Raw genomic sequence first — 19,613 nt, forward strand, 5'->3', positions numbered from 1 at the left:
TTTGTTAGAGTTTGGTGATAGAATATAACGTTTGTACAAATATAAAACGTTATATGGAAAGCGCCTCTATGACACGTAAAGGAATAAGCAATTATATCCGACAAATCAATTCAGCTGTTCTAATCAGGGTTTAATCATGTAAATATCTCATTTGTCAGTAGGATCAATCCTCACCTTGATATGTTGAACTATTCTCAAACACTTTTAAAGTTTTCTCTTTAAGTTGCTCTTGTAAGGCCTTCATTGCTGTATTGAGCGCTTCCTAGAATTTAAAGTGAAAAATCAATCAAAAATCAAGACACCAGAGATTTCTGAAATGTAATCTATTACATAAGTTTATACTCATATGTAAATCTGTGTCACCTTATATGATGGAACAGAATCACTTATGGGTCTGAAAGTTTGATTCGTGTTTTTCTGTGAATCTCTGCACACTGTACACACAGGCTCATTGTCATCCAGACAGAGGAGCTTGAGTTCATCACCATGTAAACAGCAGATCTTCTCAGACCCAAGAGAATGGCTCTCATTTTTCTCCTTCAGGAATGACTTGCACAAAGTTTTTAAACACAGGATTACAGGGATTTTTTTAAGGATGTTCTCCCGCAGACAAGACACTCCTGAGTTTCCTTGAATCTCCACAACTGTTGAAGACACTGTTGTGACCACATGATAATAGAACAGGAGTTTCGGCGAATCCATGACATACAGGACAAGAAAGTTCTTCTACATTTAATAAATCCATTTTCACTATTTGACCTCTAGCCATCTACACTTAAAAAATAAATAACTACGATAATCACAAAGACCTCGGTTCAGAACCAAACTATTTGTAGTGCTGCAGTGATTGAAGGTGGATGAGGATCAGGTGGGAGTGATTAGTATTCAGGTGAGGGAGTGCGCTGTGATTGGAAGGAGGTGGAACCTGGCGTGTCTGTAACACTATGCTCTTTGTCACATCCTTCATCACGTAACTATAAGATTAGATCACTTTTTCAAAAGGAACTTGTATCAACTCCATATGTGGTGTCTTATTGAAAGAATATGGTTGACCTTATTGATTGGAAAAAAGTATGGAGTCTGTCTTCAGAATACATAAAAACTAATAAGGTTAGAGAAATCTCATTCAAATTTTACCCAGCTAAAGTGTTTATGAAAAGGTTTAAATCAGACATATATACAAGCTGTTCTTTTTGTGGTGACCCTAATGAAACTGATATACATATCATTTGGGATTGTCCTCATACACAGCTATTTTGGATTTAATTCTCTAATGTTATCCATCGCAGTGTGCTACAGGGTTTCTCTCTGCTTTTAAAGAGCCAGTAAGATGAAAATTCTAAGCTTCCTATCACTGTTTATAAGTCCTGTACGTTAGGTTTAAATCCATCCAAGGTTAAAAAACATTGTTATTTTGTCAAAATATAATTTTAAAATTACCTCAATTCTCAGAGATCCCCAAACGGTTCGCGCGAAGCTATTCAAAAGATTCAGTTTCCTTAAACCCCACCTTTCGGTAGCATACTGTGTTCTGATTGGTCAACTAACATAGTCAGGTTTGATTGGTTGTTCCGCACACAACTTCATGGTAAACTATGCATTAGCATCTGTTTGGGGTGAATTATGTTTTATTCCTCTCATCGCGAAGCAAACAGTAAAATAAAAAACTTGAACAGTCTCACTGCTTTTTCTTCTGTGTGGGTGTATTCAAGCTCCGCGCTTCAGTTTGAATCTGACTAGCGCGTTCAGTGCGGGGGCCTGGTCACATTGGATATAATGAAGGGAGACATGAAAAACAGACATCGCGTTGTTTTCATATGGATTACTTTACCACAGAGTATCTGTTAGCAGCACTTGTTTAGTTTTAAAGTAGACGTGTCTAGCTTTCTATAGATATCTCTCTCATGTCTCTTCGTTGAGTATTCACGGAGTTACACTTCATTTTAATGACGTGTTTGTACATGACGATCAGCACAAACAAAGGCTGCAGACAGCACACATACTGATAAGACGCTCGGGAGAAAACAGACACATAACTTCATAATCATACTTGATTCGGAGATGCTCGTTGTTCTAAATAAAGTTGGCAATGAACCATCTTTTATGGCAAACGCTTTGAAAATCCCGCTGTACTCACAGAGATTAGAAAAGCAGTCATCAGTGAAATGTTGTGAACACAACAAAAGGGATTTGTTGTACTGCTCTGGTATTGTGGTGAAAATGAATTTTAGCCATTGGTTCTTCTGATCTTCATTCTTTGGCAGTGAAAATAAAACAAACGGTCTCCTCGACATGATGCTCTCACACCAACCAGAGCATCTGTGTGTGGGGGTGGGGCAGGTCAGAGTTCCGTTTCTCCCAACACGGTAGGCGGAAATTATTATGCAAAGTGTTCCTAGTGACGTACATAGAGATGGGCAAAAGATTTGAAATCTATAACGACTCGTTTCAGCGATTCAGAGTCGACTCCTTACTTTAGAAGCCAATAACTTTATAAATCGTGTACTTTTAGGTTTAATTATTTGCACATTGTTTACACAGTTGGACAGCTACATCATACACTGTAATACATGTAATTTTTGATTTCCCATCTTTGTGGCTCTTTAAAGGATGTACTGTTTGGTTTTTTAATATTCAAAAAGTTAATTGTTTAAATTAATGAATATTTTATTATGACCTTGCAAATGTTCATATTCACCAAAATCCTTTATATATTTATTTAAAAAAAAAAAAACAGGTTCAACAGTATATCCAAACTATTTAATCTTCCAAAAATCTTAAGGCTGTTAAAACTAATGTTTTTAAGGCGGTTTAATATTTTTAATTTATTTTGTTAAAGCTTTCATTTAGTATTTATTTTTATGTTTACATACGTTTGTAAATGATAATGCCACTTCTTTGTAAGCAATATTGACATCCCCTGTACTTTTATTTTTGGTACCTTGGCATTAATAAAATATATATAAAAAAAGAACTAATCAATTATTTTTCCGGCTCAGATTGCATTGACTGAAACAGGTGAACTAAAGTAGACTAATTCCAGTACAGAACCTATTGAATTTTGCAAATGCAAATTAACTAATTGTTCAAGAACAACCCATTTATAGTTACCAGTGATGCATGTCTTGAATGAGAAACGGGCGCTTTGAGGTAGTGGATCAGGATAGTATTCATTGTGTAGGCTATTATCTCTAAAATATGTCCACGCATTAGTTGTACAGTTGTGAGCTATAAAATATTGGGGGGCAAATTAATTGTAGACCTATACATTTTATAAAGTATAATAAAAATTCATTAATTGGAAATAGCGAAACCTCTCTCTCTTTTTTTTTTTCTAAGATAGGCCTATCATCAGGGCCGTAGCTGGGGTCAGCGCGGCCCCGGTGAAGGTTGTACCCAGTGGGCCCTGTTTGAAATTGTTTAATTTGTATGGTCATTCATTTTTATTTATTTGTGCTATTTACACAATGTACAAAAACAATTTCTTTAAGTTTGTAGGTGTCAAGGTACAGAAATCGAATAATTAAATGTAAAATAGCACTGGATAGTCTTCAATGTAAAAATGAAATCTACAATCAAACCTACATTTATTCAGACACCTTCAACATTTCTCACATTATTACAGTTTATTTGCTATCGCTTGTAAAATGGTTATAAAATATGACAAGAACTTAGAGTTAAACTGTGTCAGAACAAAATTCGTCTTGATTATGTCATAACTTTGATAGAAATGTATGTAATGGATTACATTAAACAAAACTACAGACAACTGTTATTATGACAATATTTACACAACTATCAATACTTTGTTGACTGTGCATTAATTCTTGTTAAAACTACAAAGTAATTCAGTCAAGAGCAGTGAGTGATTTTCTTTCATTTTCTTGGATTAACATTACAGCAACCAGTAGCTAAATTGGGCGCGGTCTCTTTAAGGGACGATGAACGCATCCAATATAATACACATCCCATTTTTTCCTCAACTGTTTACTTTCACTTAAGAAATAACTGACAACTTTTTCGAGCATACTTTCCAAGGCGGATATTTTGTCAAGTCAACTCAAGTCACCTTTATTTATATAGCGCTTTAAACAAAATACATTGCGTCAAAGCAACTGAACAACATTCATTAAGAAAACAGTGTGTCAATAATGCAAAATGACAGTGACAGAATGGAGAAAAAAAAACCTTGGGAGAAACCAGGCTCAGTTGGGGGGCCAGTTCTCCTCTGACAAGACGAAACCAGTAGTTCATTTCCAGCCTGCAGCAAAGACAGATTGTGCAGAAGAATCATCTGTTTCCTGTGGTCTTGTCCTGGTGGTCATCTGAGACAAGGTCTTTACAGGGGATCTGTATCTGGGGCTCTAGCTGTCCTGGTCTCCACTGTCTTTCAGGGATATAGAGGTCCTTTCTAGGTGTTGATCCACCATCTGGTTTGGATACGTACTGGATCCGGGTGACTGCAGTGACCCTCTGATCTGGATACAGACTGGATCTGGTGGCTACGGTGACCTCAGAATAAGAGAGAAACAGACTAATATTAGCGTAGATGCCATTCTTCTAATGATGTAGCAAGTACATCAGGTGTTATGGGAAGCGTTACCGGTTCCGGTTTACCTAATTAACGCAGCCTAAAAATCCTTTAACGGATTTGGATATTAAGAGCATATTAGTATGTTATGTGTAAGCCAGGTTAAAGAGATGGGTCTTTAACCTAGATTTAAACTGTAAAGAGTGTGTCTGCCTCCCGAACAATGATAGGTGGGTTATTCCAGAGTTTAGGCACCAAATAGGAAAAGTTGATTTTGATATTCTAGGTATTTTGTATGTATTTGTCGGCACAAGAGAATAAAGAAAGTTCGGTGTTCAAGAGTTTTGAGACACCTCTCTCTGTGTGAGCCCTGAACACCAGAACACCATGAGTACTGAATTGGGCTCTTTCACATCTTTTTGTTTGTTCAAACTGTGATTTGTATTTGTTCGTTCATCAGAATCAGAAAGAGCTTTATTGCCAAGTATGCTTACGCATACAAGGAATTTGTTTTAGTGACATAAGCTTCCAGTACACAGAGACAACAACACACAGAAAAAAAAAAATAATAATTGAGATTTGCAAATTGACAAATAAATAAGTGTATAAACAATTGTGCTATAAATGATAATGGAATAGGATTGAGTGAGATGCGGGAATGTTCTAGGATGGAGGGTTAACAAATAAATATAAGGATATTGCACGTTTATAAGCATAAGTAGGGAACATTTAACTGTTCATGAGGTAGATTGCCTGGGGGAATAAACTGTTCTTGTGCCTTGCTGTTCTGGTGTTGGCGGCTCTGAGGCAAAAGTTCAAAGATGGGGTGACTTGGATGTGAGGGATCCAGAGTGATTTTCTGAGCCCTTTTCCTCACTCTGGATGTATACAGTTGTTGAAGGGTGGGCAGGGGAGCACCAATAATCCTTTCAGCAGTCCGAACAGTTCTCTGTAGTCTTCTGATGTCTGATTTTGTTGCTGAACCAAACCAGACAGTTATTGAAGTACAGAGGACAGACTCAATGACGGCCGAGTAGAACTGTTTTAGCAGCTCCTGTGGCAGGTTAAACTTCCTCAGCTGGCGAAGGAAATACAACCTTTGCTGGGCATTTTTAACAATGGAGTCAATGTGATTGACCCACTTCAGGTCCTGAGAGATGGTGGTTCCCAGGAATCTGAATGACTCCACTGCAGTCACAGTGCTGTTCATGACGGTGAGTGGGGAAAGTGCAGGTGGGTTTCTCCTAAAGTCCACGATCATCTCCACTGTTTTGAGCGTGTTCAGCTCCAGGTTGATAAGACTGCACCAGACAGCCAGCTGCTCAACCTCTTGTCTGTAAGCAGACTCATCACCGTCCTGGATGATGCCGATGACTGTAGTGTCGTCTGCAAACTTTAGGAGCTTGACAGAGGGGTCTTTAGAGGTGCAGTCGTTGGTGTACAGGGAGAAGGGCAGAGGGGAGAGAACACATCCCTGAGGGGCACCAGGGTTGGTGGAGCAGCTGTTTGATGTGAATTTCCCCAGTCTCACTAACTGTTGCCTATCTGTCAGAAAGCTGGTGATCCACTGACAGATAGAGCTAGGAACAGAGAGCTGGGTCAGTTTGGTCTGAAGGGCTGTTGGGATGATGGTGTTGAATGCCGAACTAAAGTCCACAAATAGGATCCTCACATAAGTCCCTGTTTTGTCCAGATGTTGCAGGATGAAGTGCAGTCCCATGTTGATTGCATCATCCACGGACCTGTTTGCTCGGTAAGCAAACTGGAGGGGGTCCAGTAAGGGTCCAGTGATTTCCTTCAGATAAGCCAGAACCAGTTTTTCAAACGACTTCATGACGACAGACGTTAGAGCCACAGGTCTGTAGTCGTTAAGTTCTGCTATCTTGGGTTTCTTTGGGATGGGGATGATGGTGGAGCGTTTGAAGCAGGAAGGCACTTCACACAACTCCAGGGATCTGTTGAAGATCTGTGAAAAGATGGGGGCCAGCTGGTCAGCACAGATTTTCAGACAGGCTGGTGTAACACCATCTGGGCCTGGTGCTTTTCTTCTTTTGTTCTTCTTGAAGACCTGGCGCACATCATCTTCACAGATTTGAAGAGCAGGAGGTGTGGAGGGTGGGATTGCAGGATGTGTTAATGGTTGTGTAGGGAGATGGTCAGAATGGGTGATGGGGGTTTCAAATCTGCAATAAAACTCATTCAGGTCATTAGCAAGTCGTTGATTAGCCTCAGTGCAAGGGGATGGTGTCTTGTAGTTTGTGATGGCTCTTAGACCTCTCCACACTGAAGCTGGGTAGTTGGAAGTAAACTGGTCTTCCAACTTTTTAGCGTAGGTCTTTTTAGGCGCTCTGATCTCTTTGTTCAGTGTGTTCCTGGCCTGATTGTACAAGACCCTGTCCCCATTTCTGTAGGCATCCTCTTTGGCCTGAGGAGGATGTCTGAGTTTTACTGTAAACCATGGCTTATCATTGTTGAATGTTAAATAAGTCCTGGTAGGAATGCATATATCCTCACAGAAACTAATATAGGATGTTACGGTCTCTGTGAGTTCGTCCAGATCGGTGGTAGCAGCATCAAAAACACTCCAATCAGTGAGGTCAAAACAAGATTGTAAATCCTGCTCTGTTTCGCTGGTCCATCTCTTCACAGTCCTTACTACAGGTTTAGCAGATTTAAGTTTTTGCTTGTAGGACGGTATAAGATGAACCAGACAGTGATCAGAACGTCCCAAAGCTGCTCGTGGAACAGAGTGATATGCATCCTTTATTGTGGTGTAACAGTGATCCAATATATTACTGTCTCTGGTGGGACATGTAACATGCTGTCTGTATTTTGGCAGTTCACGGGAGAGATTGGCTTTGTTAAAGTCCCCAAGAATGATTAAAACAGAGTCCGGGTGTTGTTGTTCTGTGTCTGTGATCTGATCAGCAAGTTTCTGTAAAGCTGAGCTCACAGGCGCTTGCGGAGGGATGTAAACACTGACCAGAATGAACGAATGAAACTCCCGCGGCGAATAGAACGGCTTGCAGTTGACAAACTTCATTTCTAAATCAGGACAGCACATCTTCTTTAACACAGTTACATCTGTACACCACCGTTCATTGATGTAAAAGCATGTCCCGCCGCCGCACGATTTCAGTGAAGTGACATTGACATTCAGCCAAGTATGGTGACCCATACTCAGAATTTGTGCTCTGCATTTAACCCATCCGAAATGCACACACACAGAGCAGTGAACACACACACACACACACTGTGAGCACACACCCGGAGCAGTGGGCAGCCATTTATGCTGCGGCGCCCGGGGAGCAGTTGGGGGTTCGATGCCTTGCTCAAGGGCACCTAAGTCATGGTATTGAAGGTGGAGAGAGAACTGTACATGCACTCCCCCCACCCACAATTCCGTCCGGCCCGAGACTAGAACTCACAACCCTTCGATTGGGAGTCCAACCCTCTAACCATTAGGCCACGACTTCCCGTCAATGATTTCCCAGATGATTCTGATTCGCGATCCGCTCTGAACAGCTGAAAGCCCAGCAGATGGAGCGCGCTGTCCGGTATGGCGTCATTCAGCCAGGTTTCCGTGAAACACAGAGCAGCAGAGTGAGAGAAATCCTTATTTGTCCAAGAGAGCAGAAGCAGTTCGTCTGTTTTGTTGGGTAGAGAGCGGAGATTTGCGAGATGGATGCTAGGCAACGGCGTTCGAAATCCGCGCTTCCTGAGTCTGACGAGCGCTCCCGCTCGATTCCCCCGTCTGCGCGTCCTGAAGCGCTTCATCAGCGCCGCCGCTCCTCCGATAACAACGTTCAGTAAAACGTCTGAATAATTTAAATCCGGTAAAAGATCTTGTGGTGTGTTCTGCCGAATGTTCAGCAGTTCATCCCTGGTGAAACTGATCGTGTTTGTTAAACAAAAAACAGGAAAAACGAACAAAAACAGCACAAACACTGGAGAGCCAAGCACTGAAGCAGCCATCTGCGGCGCCATCGAGTACATGTGCAGGAGGGACTGCGAGGAGAACTGATCTGAGACAACAACACACAGAGAAAAAAAAAAAAAATAAATAAAATAAATTAATTGAGATTTACAAATTGACAAATAAATAAGTGTATAAACAATTGTGCTATAAATGATAATGGAATAGGATTGAGTGAGATGCGGGAATGTTCTAGGATGGAGGGTTAACAAATAAATATAAGGATATTGCACGTTTATAAGCATAAGTAGGGAACATTTAACTGTTCATGAGGTAGATTGCCTGGGGGAAGAAACTGTTTTTGTGCCTTGCTGTTCTGGTGTTGGCGGCTCTGAGGCGCCGGCCAGATAGCAAAAGTTCAAAGATGGGGTGACTTGGATGTGAGGGATCCAGAGTGATTTTCTGAGCCCTTTTCCTCACTCTGGATGTATACAGTTGTTGAAGGGTGGACAGGGGAGCACCAATAATCCTTTCAGCAGTCCGAACAGTTCTCTGTAGTCTTCTGATGTCTGATTTTGTTGCTGAACCAAACCAGACAGTTATTGAAGTACAGAGGACAGACTCAATGACGGCCGAGTAGAACTGTTTTAGCAGCTCCTGTGGCAGGTTAAACTTCCTCAGCTGGCAAAGGAAATACAACCTTTGCTGGGCCTTTTTAACAATGGAGTCAATGTGATTGACCCACTTCAGGTCCTGAGAGATGGTGGTTCCCAGGAATCTGAATGACTCCACTGCAGTCACAGAGCTGTTCATGTTGGTGAGTGGGGAAAGTGCAGGTGGGTTTCTCCTAAAGTCCACGATCATCTCCACTGAGCAGCTGTTTGATGTGAATTTCCCCAGTCTCACTAACTGTTGCCTATCTGTCAGAAAGCTGGTGATCCACTGACAGATAGAGCTAGGAACAGAGAGCTGGGTCAGTTTGGTCTGAAGGGCTGTTGGGATGATGGTGTTGAATGCCGAACTAAAGTCCACAAGGGGATGGTGTCTTGTAGTTTGTGATGGCTCTTAGACCTCTTCACACTGAAGTTGAGTCATTGGAAGTAAACTGGTCTTCCAACTTTTTAGCGTAGGTCTTTTTAGCCGCTCTGATCTCTTTGTTCAGTGTGTTCCTGGCCTGATTGTACAAGACCCTGTCCCCATTTCTGAGCAGCAGAGCAGCAGAGTGAGAGAAATCCTTATTTGTCCGAGAGAGCAGAAGCAGTTCGTCTGTTTTGTTGGGTAGAGAGCGGAGATTTGCGAGATGGATGCTAGGCAACGGCGTTCGAAATCCGCGCTTCCTGAGTCTGACGAGCGCTCCCGCTCGCTTCCCCCGTCTGCGCGTCCTGAAGCGCTTGATCAGCGCCGCCGCTCCTCCGATAACAACGTTCAGTAAAACGTCTGAATAATTTAAATCCGGTAAAAGATCTTGTGGTGTGTTCTGCCGAATGTTCAGCAGTTCATCCCTGGTGAAACTGATCGTGTTTGTTAAACAAAAAACAGGAAAAACGAACAAAAACAGCACAAACACTGGAGAGCCAAGCACTGAAGCAGCCATCTGCGGCGCCATCGAGTACATGTGCAGGAGGGACTGCGAGGAGAACTTCACAGAAGAGAGCACGGTTCAGTGTTGCAGTCCGTGATATGTGACTCTCTCTCTCTGGGTGTGCACTAAACACAGCGTGCGAGTAACCAGCTACTCTGTTAAGCTTTTCTGCGTCTTGTGTTTGGATGCTTTAATGTTTAAATCGAAAAGGCTTAAAAACACGTGAAAAAGATAAGCTTTCGTGACGATGCACAGCAGTGGCCCGTCAACTGTCCTGAGCATCTTTTTAGACTGAGATTGTTGGGCCCGCCCCCTCAGCGGTGGGCCCCTATAATCGTCACCACCTTTCACCGCACTAGCGACGGCCCGGTCTATCATCCATATACATAGTCACTGTGATGTTTTCGGATTTCTTTGAGGCAAATATTCTGAGACTCCAGTTGTTTCATGTCTGAAGAGTTAACAGACAGAACAGAGCACCCGTTTTATTTTCTTTAATTTTACAAAAGCCTATTGTTTTAGGACTATACACACACACTTTGCAATTTCAAATACCTTGTGTACAATAAAAAAAGGCTTAGTTTTCACAAAGAAAGTACAAGATACACCAGTGCTGGCTTCAACCCCAGTGGGTTAAGGCATTTAACAAAATTAGTCATAGCTATGCGTCGTTGTATTCAAGTAAATCCCCATATGCATCGGCGACTATGCCATTAATAAACAGCTTGCAAAACAGTGCAAGAGACACTTGCTTTCTACAAAATGTAAATGAAAATTCAAACAGATGAAAGCTAAAATGGGAACGAACTACTAACAAAACTAGACAGAACAACCTTGGATGGGATCAAAAGATCTTAAGTTAGCCAGCAAATATAGAAACGGTTCAAAATTCCCCAGGTCTCATTTAAACGGACACAATTTGAATCTTAAGCTGTTCGTTATTTTCCGTACGATGGATTTCCCCTCACGGTCCTTAAGTATTCCTCAGTGTTGGGGGCACCTTCTGGAACCATTTAATTGTAACCTTCTTGGCACAGTTCAGGCATATTTCAAGGCACCTTTTCTTCACTCAAGTTGGATTTAAAAATAAAAAATATAGACCCAGACAACACCAAATCTGCAATCAAGCATGTTTATTTGAGGAATGGTGACAAATCTTTCTGAACCATTTAAACGGGGTGGGGGAATCCATGAATAAGAGCACTGAATTGAAAGATTCCAACAAGTATCCATGCAAAAAAGCCCACGTATTAATGTGCCCGACCACATCCCTGACTGGGACCACGTGCCCGAACATTTCCCCAAGCACCTCCCTGACCTTGTCCCTGTCCGCTTCCCTGACCTTGTCCCTGTCCCTGTCCGCTCCCTTGACCCTGTCCTTGACCTTGTCCCTGTCCGCTCCCCTGACCCTGTCCCTGACCTTGTCCCTGTCCGCTCCCCTGACCCTGTCCCTGACCTTGACCCTGTCCGCTCCCCTGACCCTGTCCCTGACCGCTCCCCTGACCCTGTCCCTGACCTTGACCCTGTCCCTGTCCCTGTCCGCTCCCCTGACCCTGTCCCTGACCTTGACCCTGTCCCTGACCTTGTCCCTGTCCGCTCCCCTGACCCTGTCCTTGACCTTGTCCCTGTCCGCTCCCCTGACCCTGTCCCCGTCCCTGACCCTGTCCCTGACCTTGTCCCTGACCCTGACCCTGTCCGCTCCCCTGACCCTGTCCCTGACCTTGACCCTGACCGCTCCCCTGACCCTGTCCCTGACCTTGACCCTGACCCTGTCCGCTCCCCTGACCCTGTCCCTGACCTTGACCCTGTCCCTGTCCGCTCCCCTGACCCTGTCCCTGACCTTGACCCTGTCCCTGTCCGCTCCCCTGACCCTGTCCCTGACCTTGACCGCTCCCCTGACCCTGTCCTTGACCTTGACCGCTCCCCTGACCCTGTCCCTGACCTTGACCCTGACCCTGTCCCTGTCCGCTCCCCTGACCCTGACCTTGTCCCTGACCCTGTCCACTCCCCTGACCCTGTCCCTGACCTTGTCCCTGACCCTGTCCGCTCCCCTGACCTAGTCCCTGTCCGCTCCCCTGACCGCTCCCCTGACCTTGTCCCTGTCCGCTCCCCTGACCTTGTCCCTGTCCCTGTCCACTCCCCTGACCCTGTCCTTGACCTTGTCCCTGACCTTGTCCCTGTCCCTGACCCTGACCGCTTCCCTGACCTTGTCCCCTTCCATAACCCTGACCACTTCCCTGACCATACCCACTTCCCTGGCCACTTCCATAACCCTGACCATACCCACTTCCCTGACCACTTCCGTAACCACTTCCCTGACCATACCCACTTCCCTGACCACTTCCGTACCCCTGACCAATTCCCCGGCCGTAACCACTTCCCTGACCACTTCCGAAACCCTGACCACTTCCCTGACCATACCCACTTCCCTGACCACTTCCGTACCCCCTTCCCTGACCACTTCCGTACCCCTGACCACTTCCCTGGCCGTAACCACTTCCCTGCCCACTACCGAAACCCTGACCACGTCCCTCGCCATAACCACTTCCCTGGCCGTAACCACTTCCCTGGCCACTTCCATAACCCTGACCACTTCCCTGACCACTTCCGTAACCCTGACCGCTTCCTTGTCCATAACCACCTCCGTATCCCTGACCACTTGCCTCATCACTTTCCTGATCATCTGGTTCACTACATACATGGCCACAGGTGGTTGGGCAACACTTCTGTGCGGCAGGACACTGGCCATCATGGAAACAGCTTTCAGCACATCCTGGAACGCTCTTCGTTTTGGGACATTGACCAGGCTTCACTGCATGGACACAGATAGTCAGCTTTAGTCTGTGCATACAGGCTGTATGCCACTTCAATATACAGCACGAAACACGGAACACAAATAGCAAGTTTCAGCTGCAGAGTAAATTATATTCCAATTATTCCTCTTTGGTAAAGCCATCCTAGGCTTAAAACCATCCTAAGAGAGTAAAGGTGGGGCATGGATTTTCAAAAGTGCTTTAGAAAGAGTTGGGTAGAGAACCAAAACACTTTGAGCCAATCAGCAGTAAGGGGCGCGTGTTCTCCTGATGGGGAGGAGAGAGAACGCTGTGCACAGGACTGGCATAAGCAGAGGAACAGCAGAAGAGATGACGGATTAAAAAGGGAATTAAATGAGAAGTCTGCAGAACAAAAGGAGGTTTGCGATAAAGGCAAGTAGGACCGGTTTAAGTATGGGGTCAGCTTTCCAGCACTGGAGAAAACTCATGGAGCAGGAAGGCCTTCAATCGGATGCCAAGGTTGCTTGGTTTCTTCTCGATAGGCACATATTAGTTCTGCTTAGTCACTTGATATGCACATGTCAGGTTTGCTAAATGTATTATCGTGCACTTCAGCCATGTATATGTGGGGCTGGGCTACCAAAATGGGGGCAAAACCTTTTTGGGGGTCTTGAAGTTAATATTGGCTACCGGAAGAAATAAAAACCCCTCATCTACCAACAAAAGCAATAACATACCTGTATAAGGAGATGTACAGGAACGTCCACATCCATTGCTGCAACACTTCTCATTGTCAGGACAGCTAGAGTCACAGTCACATAACCTGGTACAGGAGCTTCCAGGTGTTTGGGGTGGACACTCTCCTGGCTTTACTGTTATACAAACATGACCAAAAGGTTCACTGAAGTCCAAACACTTCCATTCACTTTCAACATTTTAGTCTATGCTTCAAGCTTACGTTGAATTCAATGGGTTACATTTGCTTGGTTTTGGCCTTTTTTTGTGGCCCCCTAGCATCCATTATTAACTGGAACTCTGGAAAACGGTAACATAAACACGCCCAATCAAATTGACAGCATGTGTATCCTACAGAACAGCCTCCATCAGAACAACAACCTCGATGGGACAGCACAACTGTCAGTGTCACCAGACAGTAACCAGCCACTAGAGGATTTAAGAGGATCTTTGGGGGAGGCCAGGGAGTGTGGTTTGGGTCAGGGGTTATGCAATGGGTCTCAAACCTTAAATTTAACCACTTAAAATCAAGGGTTGTAAGACCTACCACTCATTCCTTAATAGTGTTACTTTCAGAAGACCTTATTTCCTGATTGCTGCATTAACAATTTAACAGATCTTCTCACCTGCAGTTCGTCCTGGAGTAACATCTGTTGCATTTAAGTATCCACAAAGACACAAAACCGCAATCAATGAACAGTACACTAGAGCAGTCATCCTCCTGACCTGCAATATCACAATTTTCCTTGCTGAAAAATGCACTGAATTGGTGCGTCACAAAGCACAGACAACAAGGCACACAAAACTAACACAAATAACAGCGTCAATGCAATAGAAATTGCGGTAAAATGGGTTTTTAAAGACCCAAGGAGATCAAGTCAACTCCAGCCCTGATCAAACTCACCTGCCTGTAGCTGTAATCTGGAAGACCTTGATTAGCTTGTTCAGATGTGTTTGATTGGGGTTGGACGAGCTGAATGCTGAAGTGTGTTCACGCCATGTCATAATAATTTAGGTAGTTTAATTACTAGAGGACTGTGTGTTTCTACGTTGCCACTATCAACTACAAAATTAATATACAGTGGTCAGCAGGTACAGCAATCGTTTTATGGTACTGATAGGCATGCTTTGATTTATGTTCCTGAAGCATATAGTATACTGCCACATAAAACTGTGTGCTATTGCCTAATGAGCTACTGATAATGAAAACTGCACAAAATTAAAGGGTGTTTCAGAGATGAGTGTGCTCTATAGCCTCATTGCATATACATTTTTCTGTATACTGTATTTTTTTTTTAAGGAACCCTACTTAAAACCCAAACTCATTTGGGAGGGGCACCTTGCTACAATCTGGGTAGCCATCGAAGGCAACAAGAACACCCTTGATATACTTTGAACTTACACTTAAGAGAGGTAACGAGGAGCTTGAATGGAAACTTTCTACTCCTCTCGTGCACCATTTCCAACCCCATGCTTGATCCCGCCTCACTGCAATGGTGGCCATGGGAACCGAACCATGGAGTGTAGGGGCTCAACTCTCATCCCTCGAGAGAGTCAAGCCTTGGTGGGACCGATTATTGTGACTGCATCACACAACACCCATTTAACTCAGAGAGCTAAGCTTGCTTAATTCAAGCATCACTTTAATCCCATCGAGAGCTAGACATGCTCTCGCAAATGCTGACTGAAATCCCTCTGGAGAGAACAGAAAAGCAAAGCTCTTTACCCATCTGCATCATACCTAGCACATCCACTTTCTCATATTACACATATTCTTATTTGTATAAAAAATTAGAAACAACATGGAATTGTATTTGAAAAAAAGTGAAAGTGATGTGACAAAGCCTAATATGGCGATTTATACTCTGAATTCATGCTCTGCATTCAACCCAAGGGGAAGTCGTGGACAGGGTAAGTCATGGCCTATTGGTTAGAGAGTATAACTCCTAACCCTAAGGTTGTGGGTTTGAGTCTTGGGCTGGCAATACCATGACTCAGGTGCCCTTGAGCAAGGCTCTGAACCCCAAAACTGCTCCCTGGGCACTGCAGCATTATTGGCTGCACACTGCTCCAGGGGTGTGTGTGTTCACTGCAGTGTGTGTGCACTTTGGATGGGTTAAATGCAGAGCATGAATTCTGAGTATGGGTCACCATACTTGGCTGTATGTCACGTCACTTTTATCCAAAGTGAACATACGCAGAGCAGTGGGCAGTCATTTATGCTGCGGCACCTGGGAAGCAGTTGGGTGTTCGGTGCCTTGCTCAGGAGAGAGTGCTGTATATTCACTCCCCCCACTTATAATTCCTGCTGGCCAGAGACTCGAATTCGTAACCGACTCTCTAACCATTAGGGCACTACTCAGTAAAACAACTACAGAACCCTTAGTCAAGTTTTTTTTTTCTTTCTAAGAATAGGATAGACAAGAAATGGTAAGTGCTATTAATAGGTCAAGTGCTGGCAAAAAAAGATGAGTCTTTAGATGTTTTTTGAAAATGAGTAATGAAGCTGTTTGAATTGAGATTGCAAGGTCATTACACCAGCTGGGAACAGTCCAGGAAAAGGCCTGTGAGAGTGATTTTGAATCTCTTTGGGATGGCACCACAAGGCGTTGTTTCCTTGAAGAATGAAAGCTTCTGAAGGGCACATAAGTTTGAACTAGCAGCAGCAGGACTCAAACCATGGATGCTAGGATGTAAATCTCACTGCGACTGCATCAGTAACACGCATTGTCTGCAAGAGGCGAGCACGGTTATGCAAACACTGTCTACAGTATCAGGTAAAAGGTGAAGCAAAGAAGAACCAGGCTTCCTACCTTCCCTCTCAGCAGTTCTGCAATTTGCATACTATGTATTCACAAAGAAATAACCGCAAGGAGTGCATTCAGCTCCCCCCGATTTAAATATATGTGCTTCTTGCCCACACACACAGCATATGAGTCACTTGAATCTGCGGATATCAAAGCAAAGCTTAATTTTATAATGACGTGCATTTTAACCCTTTAGGCGCCAGAGGTTTTTTCCTAAAACGTTCGATTTTGACATCTTAATTTCAAAAGGTTATATCTTAAAATTTGTAAAAGATAGAGACTTTCTGTCAAATTATTAAGGATAACCCAATGTTTATGTAGGGATTACATTTTCCCATCTAAGTTGCATATTATGACGTCATATGGGGGTGGCCATCTTGAATTATAGAATTTACATGAAAAGTCACATGTTTAAATAATAAAATGCAGCACTTCTTTCCCCCAAAAAATGTCCCTCACCTTCTGTGTGCTATATTGCACAATACTGAATGTTCAGGGAAATAGTAAGTAGTAAACAAACTGTGTAAATCATTACTAATAAATGGTAGAAACAAACCGAATGCATGTAGCGGTTGGGATTTTCAATTTACTACATGCAGCAGGCACTCTGATTCCATGTATGGGGCACATATATATTATTCATATGACACACAAAGACAAGTAGACAAGACCTGTTTAGTTCAAAAGCTATGCCCCGTGTCACATCGCCTCTGCTTCTGCTATGATCAGCGCGGCCAGATCTGCCTCGCGCATGCGCTGAGTGTGCACAGCTGTCAGTGTCATTGCGACTCCCCACCTTGCCTCCTAACTGTCCTATGAATACTTCAAACTCGTCTAATATACCCAGTGGCGTTAGACAAAGTCTACATCACAATACTGTCACCTCAATTGCGGAGAGGTGCGGTCAGAAGACAAATATGTACATGTCTAGCGTGGTAAAAATCTCCTGCCTTGTCCCCGCAACAATAACACGCCTGCTAATTTCGTGATGAACACTCCGACCCCTGCAAACATTGTTCACACCTCTGACATTTGGCAAAGGACCATTTACATTGGGCAAAGGATTCACCGTTTGTGCATGGTGTAGGGCTATACTTTCACTTACAGTATCACCGTCATCTGAATGCAGATATTCCCCTTCAGAATCAGTGTCCGCGAATAGAAGTCCCAATACCTCATTGCGGCTTTATTGAAGCTTTATTGATGCCATTAGATAATAATAATTATTATAATAATAATAATCTAATGCGAATAATCGCTGACGTTGACAATATTGGTCTCTTTTTCTTCCAGGGTGCCGCTAATGACTTCACATGATTTGGAGTGCTTTCACAAATATTTCAGAAACCGATCATTCTGATGGCATTCTCTATAGTGTCCACTAAAGGATGCAGTGTGAGTTTCCTGAAGGGGAATGCTGTATTTATCTAAACAAACCAGTTCTTTATGTAGAATTGTAAGATCACTGTTAATTTCCAGCCCTGCTCTGTAAAAAATAAATAAATAAAAATAGCACCAAATGCCCAACCAACACTGCTCAAAACACTTTCTCATCAGATTTACGTGAATATCCTAGGTGACCTATTTTATCTCAAAAAGGTGTAAGGTGAAGAGCTTGCATACAGTATATGGGGTTTGGTTCAAACCCAGAGTTATTTCACTCCATTAGTCAGATATCAAAAATCCTGAAATAAGGTCCCAATGTGGATTGAACTCACAACCCATAATAAACAAAATCATGATCCGAACCAATACCAGTCACTCATGTACGAGATACTGTATAAAGACTTCATTTTGAGTCAGATGAACAAACACTGAGGATCTGACAGACAGAATTCTATTTTGTATTAACAAAACGGTCAGCCTCAGCCAATGAATCAACCAATAGTGAGTCTGCAAGTTTATGACATAGTGTCATGCGACACCATTCAAAAAAAAAATTATGATTTTTTCAAATGCACAAAATGGCATTTTAGTAATAGGTTACTTTATGTTTAATAAGTAATTGATTAATGAAATGAGAAATGACACATTTTTATTTACTGTAATATTCTTGACGGATGTTGCCCTTTACACCTAACTACACCTAAGTCTAAATGTCAGTATACTCTATGCATCATATGCAAAAAGTGCAGTATAAAAATGCATTTTCATATCATCAAAAGAAACTAAGAAAATAGCAGACCTAAACAGAAAAAACTTTTAAAAAGTTAGTAATAATAATTATCTTCATCATTGATTTTTTAAAGTTTTATTGACATTTAGATTTTTCATTAAGTTAAGAATAATGAGTTTAAATAAATTCATTAAATTAACTTAATATATAATTTTTCACTTGTTTGTTCAACTCTAAATCCCTTTTATTCAAATTCTGCAAGTCTTAAACACTTGGGAAAAAGAGAAAAATTACTTAATTCTTAGAATTTTTACACCATTAAGACTACAATTTTAACTCAGTGTGGCTTTATGCATAGCCCCAGATGATGCTTCAGTGATTTTGTTTGTATTGTATTTGTTTGTAAACTGGTAATATCCTTAGATAGTTAAGTTCATCAAGATTACAGAAAAATGGAAAGACTGTGTCAGTGAAGGTGGTTGTGAATGTGCGTAGATGTGTGTTAGTTTCAGGATCCGAGAATGACACCATTCCTCCATCATAGTCCAGATCAACTCTCACAAACTCAAGCTCCCATTTAACAAGAAAACCGGGCCCTAGCAGTCTGTACGGATCATACTGCATACACCAGACATCAATCCTAAAGAAATCTCGTCCTTTCCTTTGGTTTGATGCTGTAATTACCCCAAGACTCCAGCATTCACTCTTTAACCTCCACGTCCCAGCAGTGTGTTCCTGAGTTTAAACCCTCTGAACCCAGAACACACCCACAGATGTCGAATCTCTCTGGATTATCAGGAAGCAGTTGTTTGCCCAGATGTATCACACACTGGTCAGATCATCAGACAGGATGAGACATGGATGAGCTGGGTTTGGATACAGAATCACAGGAGCTGATGAGACACAATCAACAGCTGCTTTTAATCAGATGTTCATGCAGTGATCAAGAATGAACTGTACACAGATTATTTGAATTATAGCACTGGTCCTATTGATCAAACAAATTTCAGATTTCCATCCCATGTCATATGATGATGACAAATATAATCAAAGTGAACTGATGTATCACCCTACATCATGCTTTTCTTTTGTTTATAGCTCATTTTGGTGTACTAACTCAGGTTATTCAAACATAATGCTAAAACCTGTCAA

The 19,613-nt window shown here is 42.7% G+C and overlaps 1 protein-coding gene across 3 annotated transcripts in view; it reads right to left on the reverse strand.

Annotated features, from left to right (window-relative positions):
* The window catches only part of LOC127966579 (hornerin), a 129,996-nt gene extending 115,612 nt beyond the window's left edge, over window positions 1-14,384 (reverse strand). Inside the window, exons 1-5 of one of the 3 annotated variants that reach the window (XM_052567686.1) lie at window positions 14,165-14,383; window positions 13,541-13,675; window positions 12,448-12,841; window positions 12,188-12,375; window positions 11,414-11,545 (exon numbers count right to left, since the gene is read on the reverse strand). In XM_052567686.1, the coding sequence (XP_052423646.1) occupies window positions 11,414-11,545; window positions 12,188-12,375; window positions 12,448-12,841; window positions 13,541-13,675; window positions 14,165-14,255 (940 nt within the window). In that variant the 5' untranslated portion in view covers window positions 14,256-14,383. Of the gene's footprint in view, window positions 1-11,413; window positions 11,546-12,187; window positions 12,376-12,447; window positions 12,842-13,540; window positions 13,676-14,164 lie in introns of all 3 variants that reach the window. The other 2 variants (XM_052567764.1, XM_052567746.1) reach the window with 2 other exon arrangements.
* Window positions 14,385-19,613: the final 5,229 nt, after the last annotated feature.

This window comes from Carassius gibelio, chromosome A4, assembly GCF_023724105.1.
Source record: "Carassius gibelio isolate Cgi1373 ecotype wild population from Czech Republic chromosome A4, carGib1.2-hapl.c, whole genome shotgun sequence".
NCBI lineage: Eukaryota > Metazoa > Chordata > Actinopteri > Cypriniformes > Cyprinidae > Carassius > Carassius gibelio.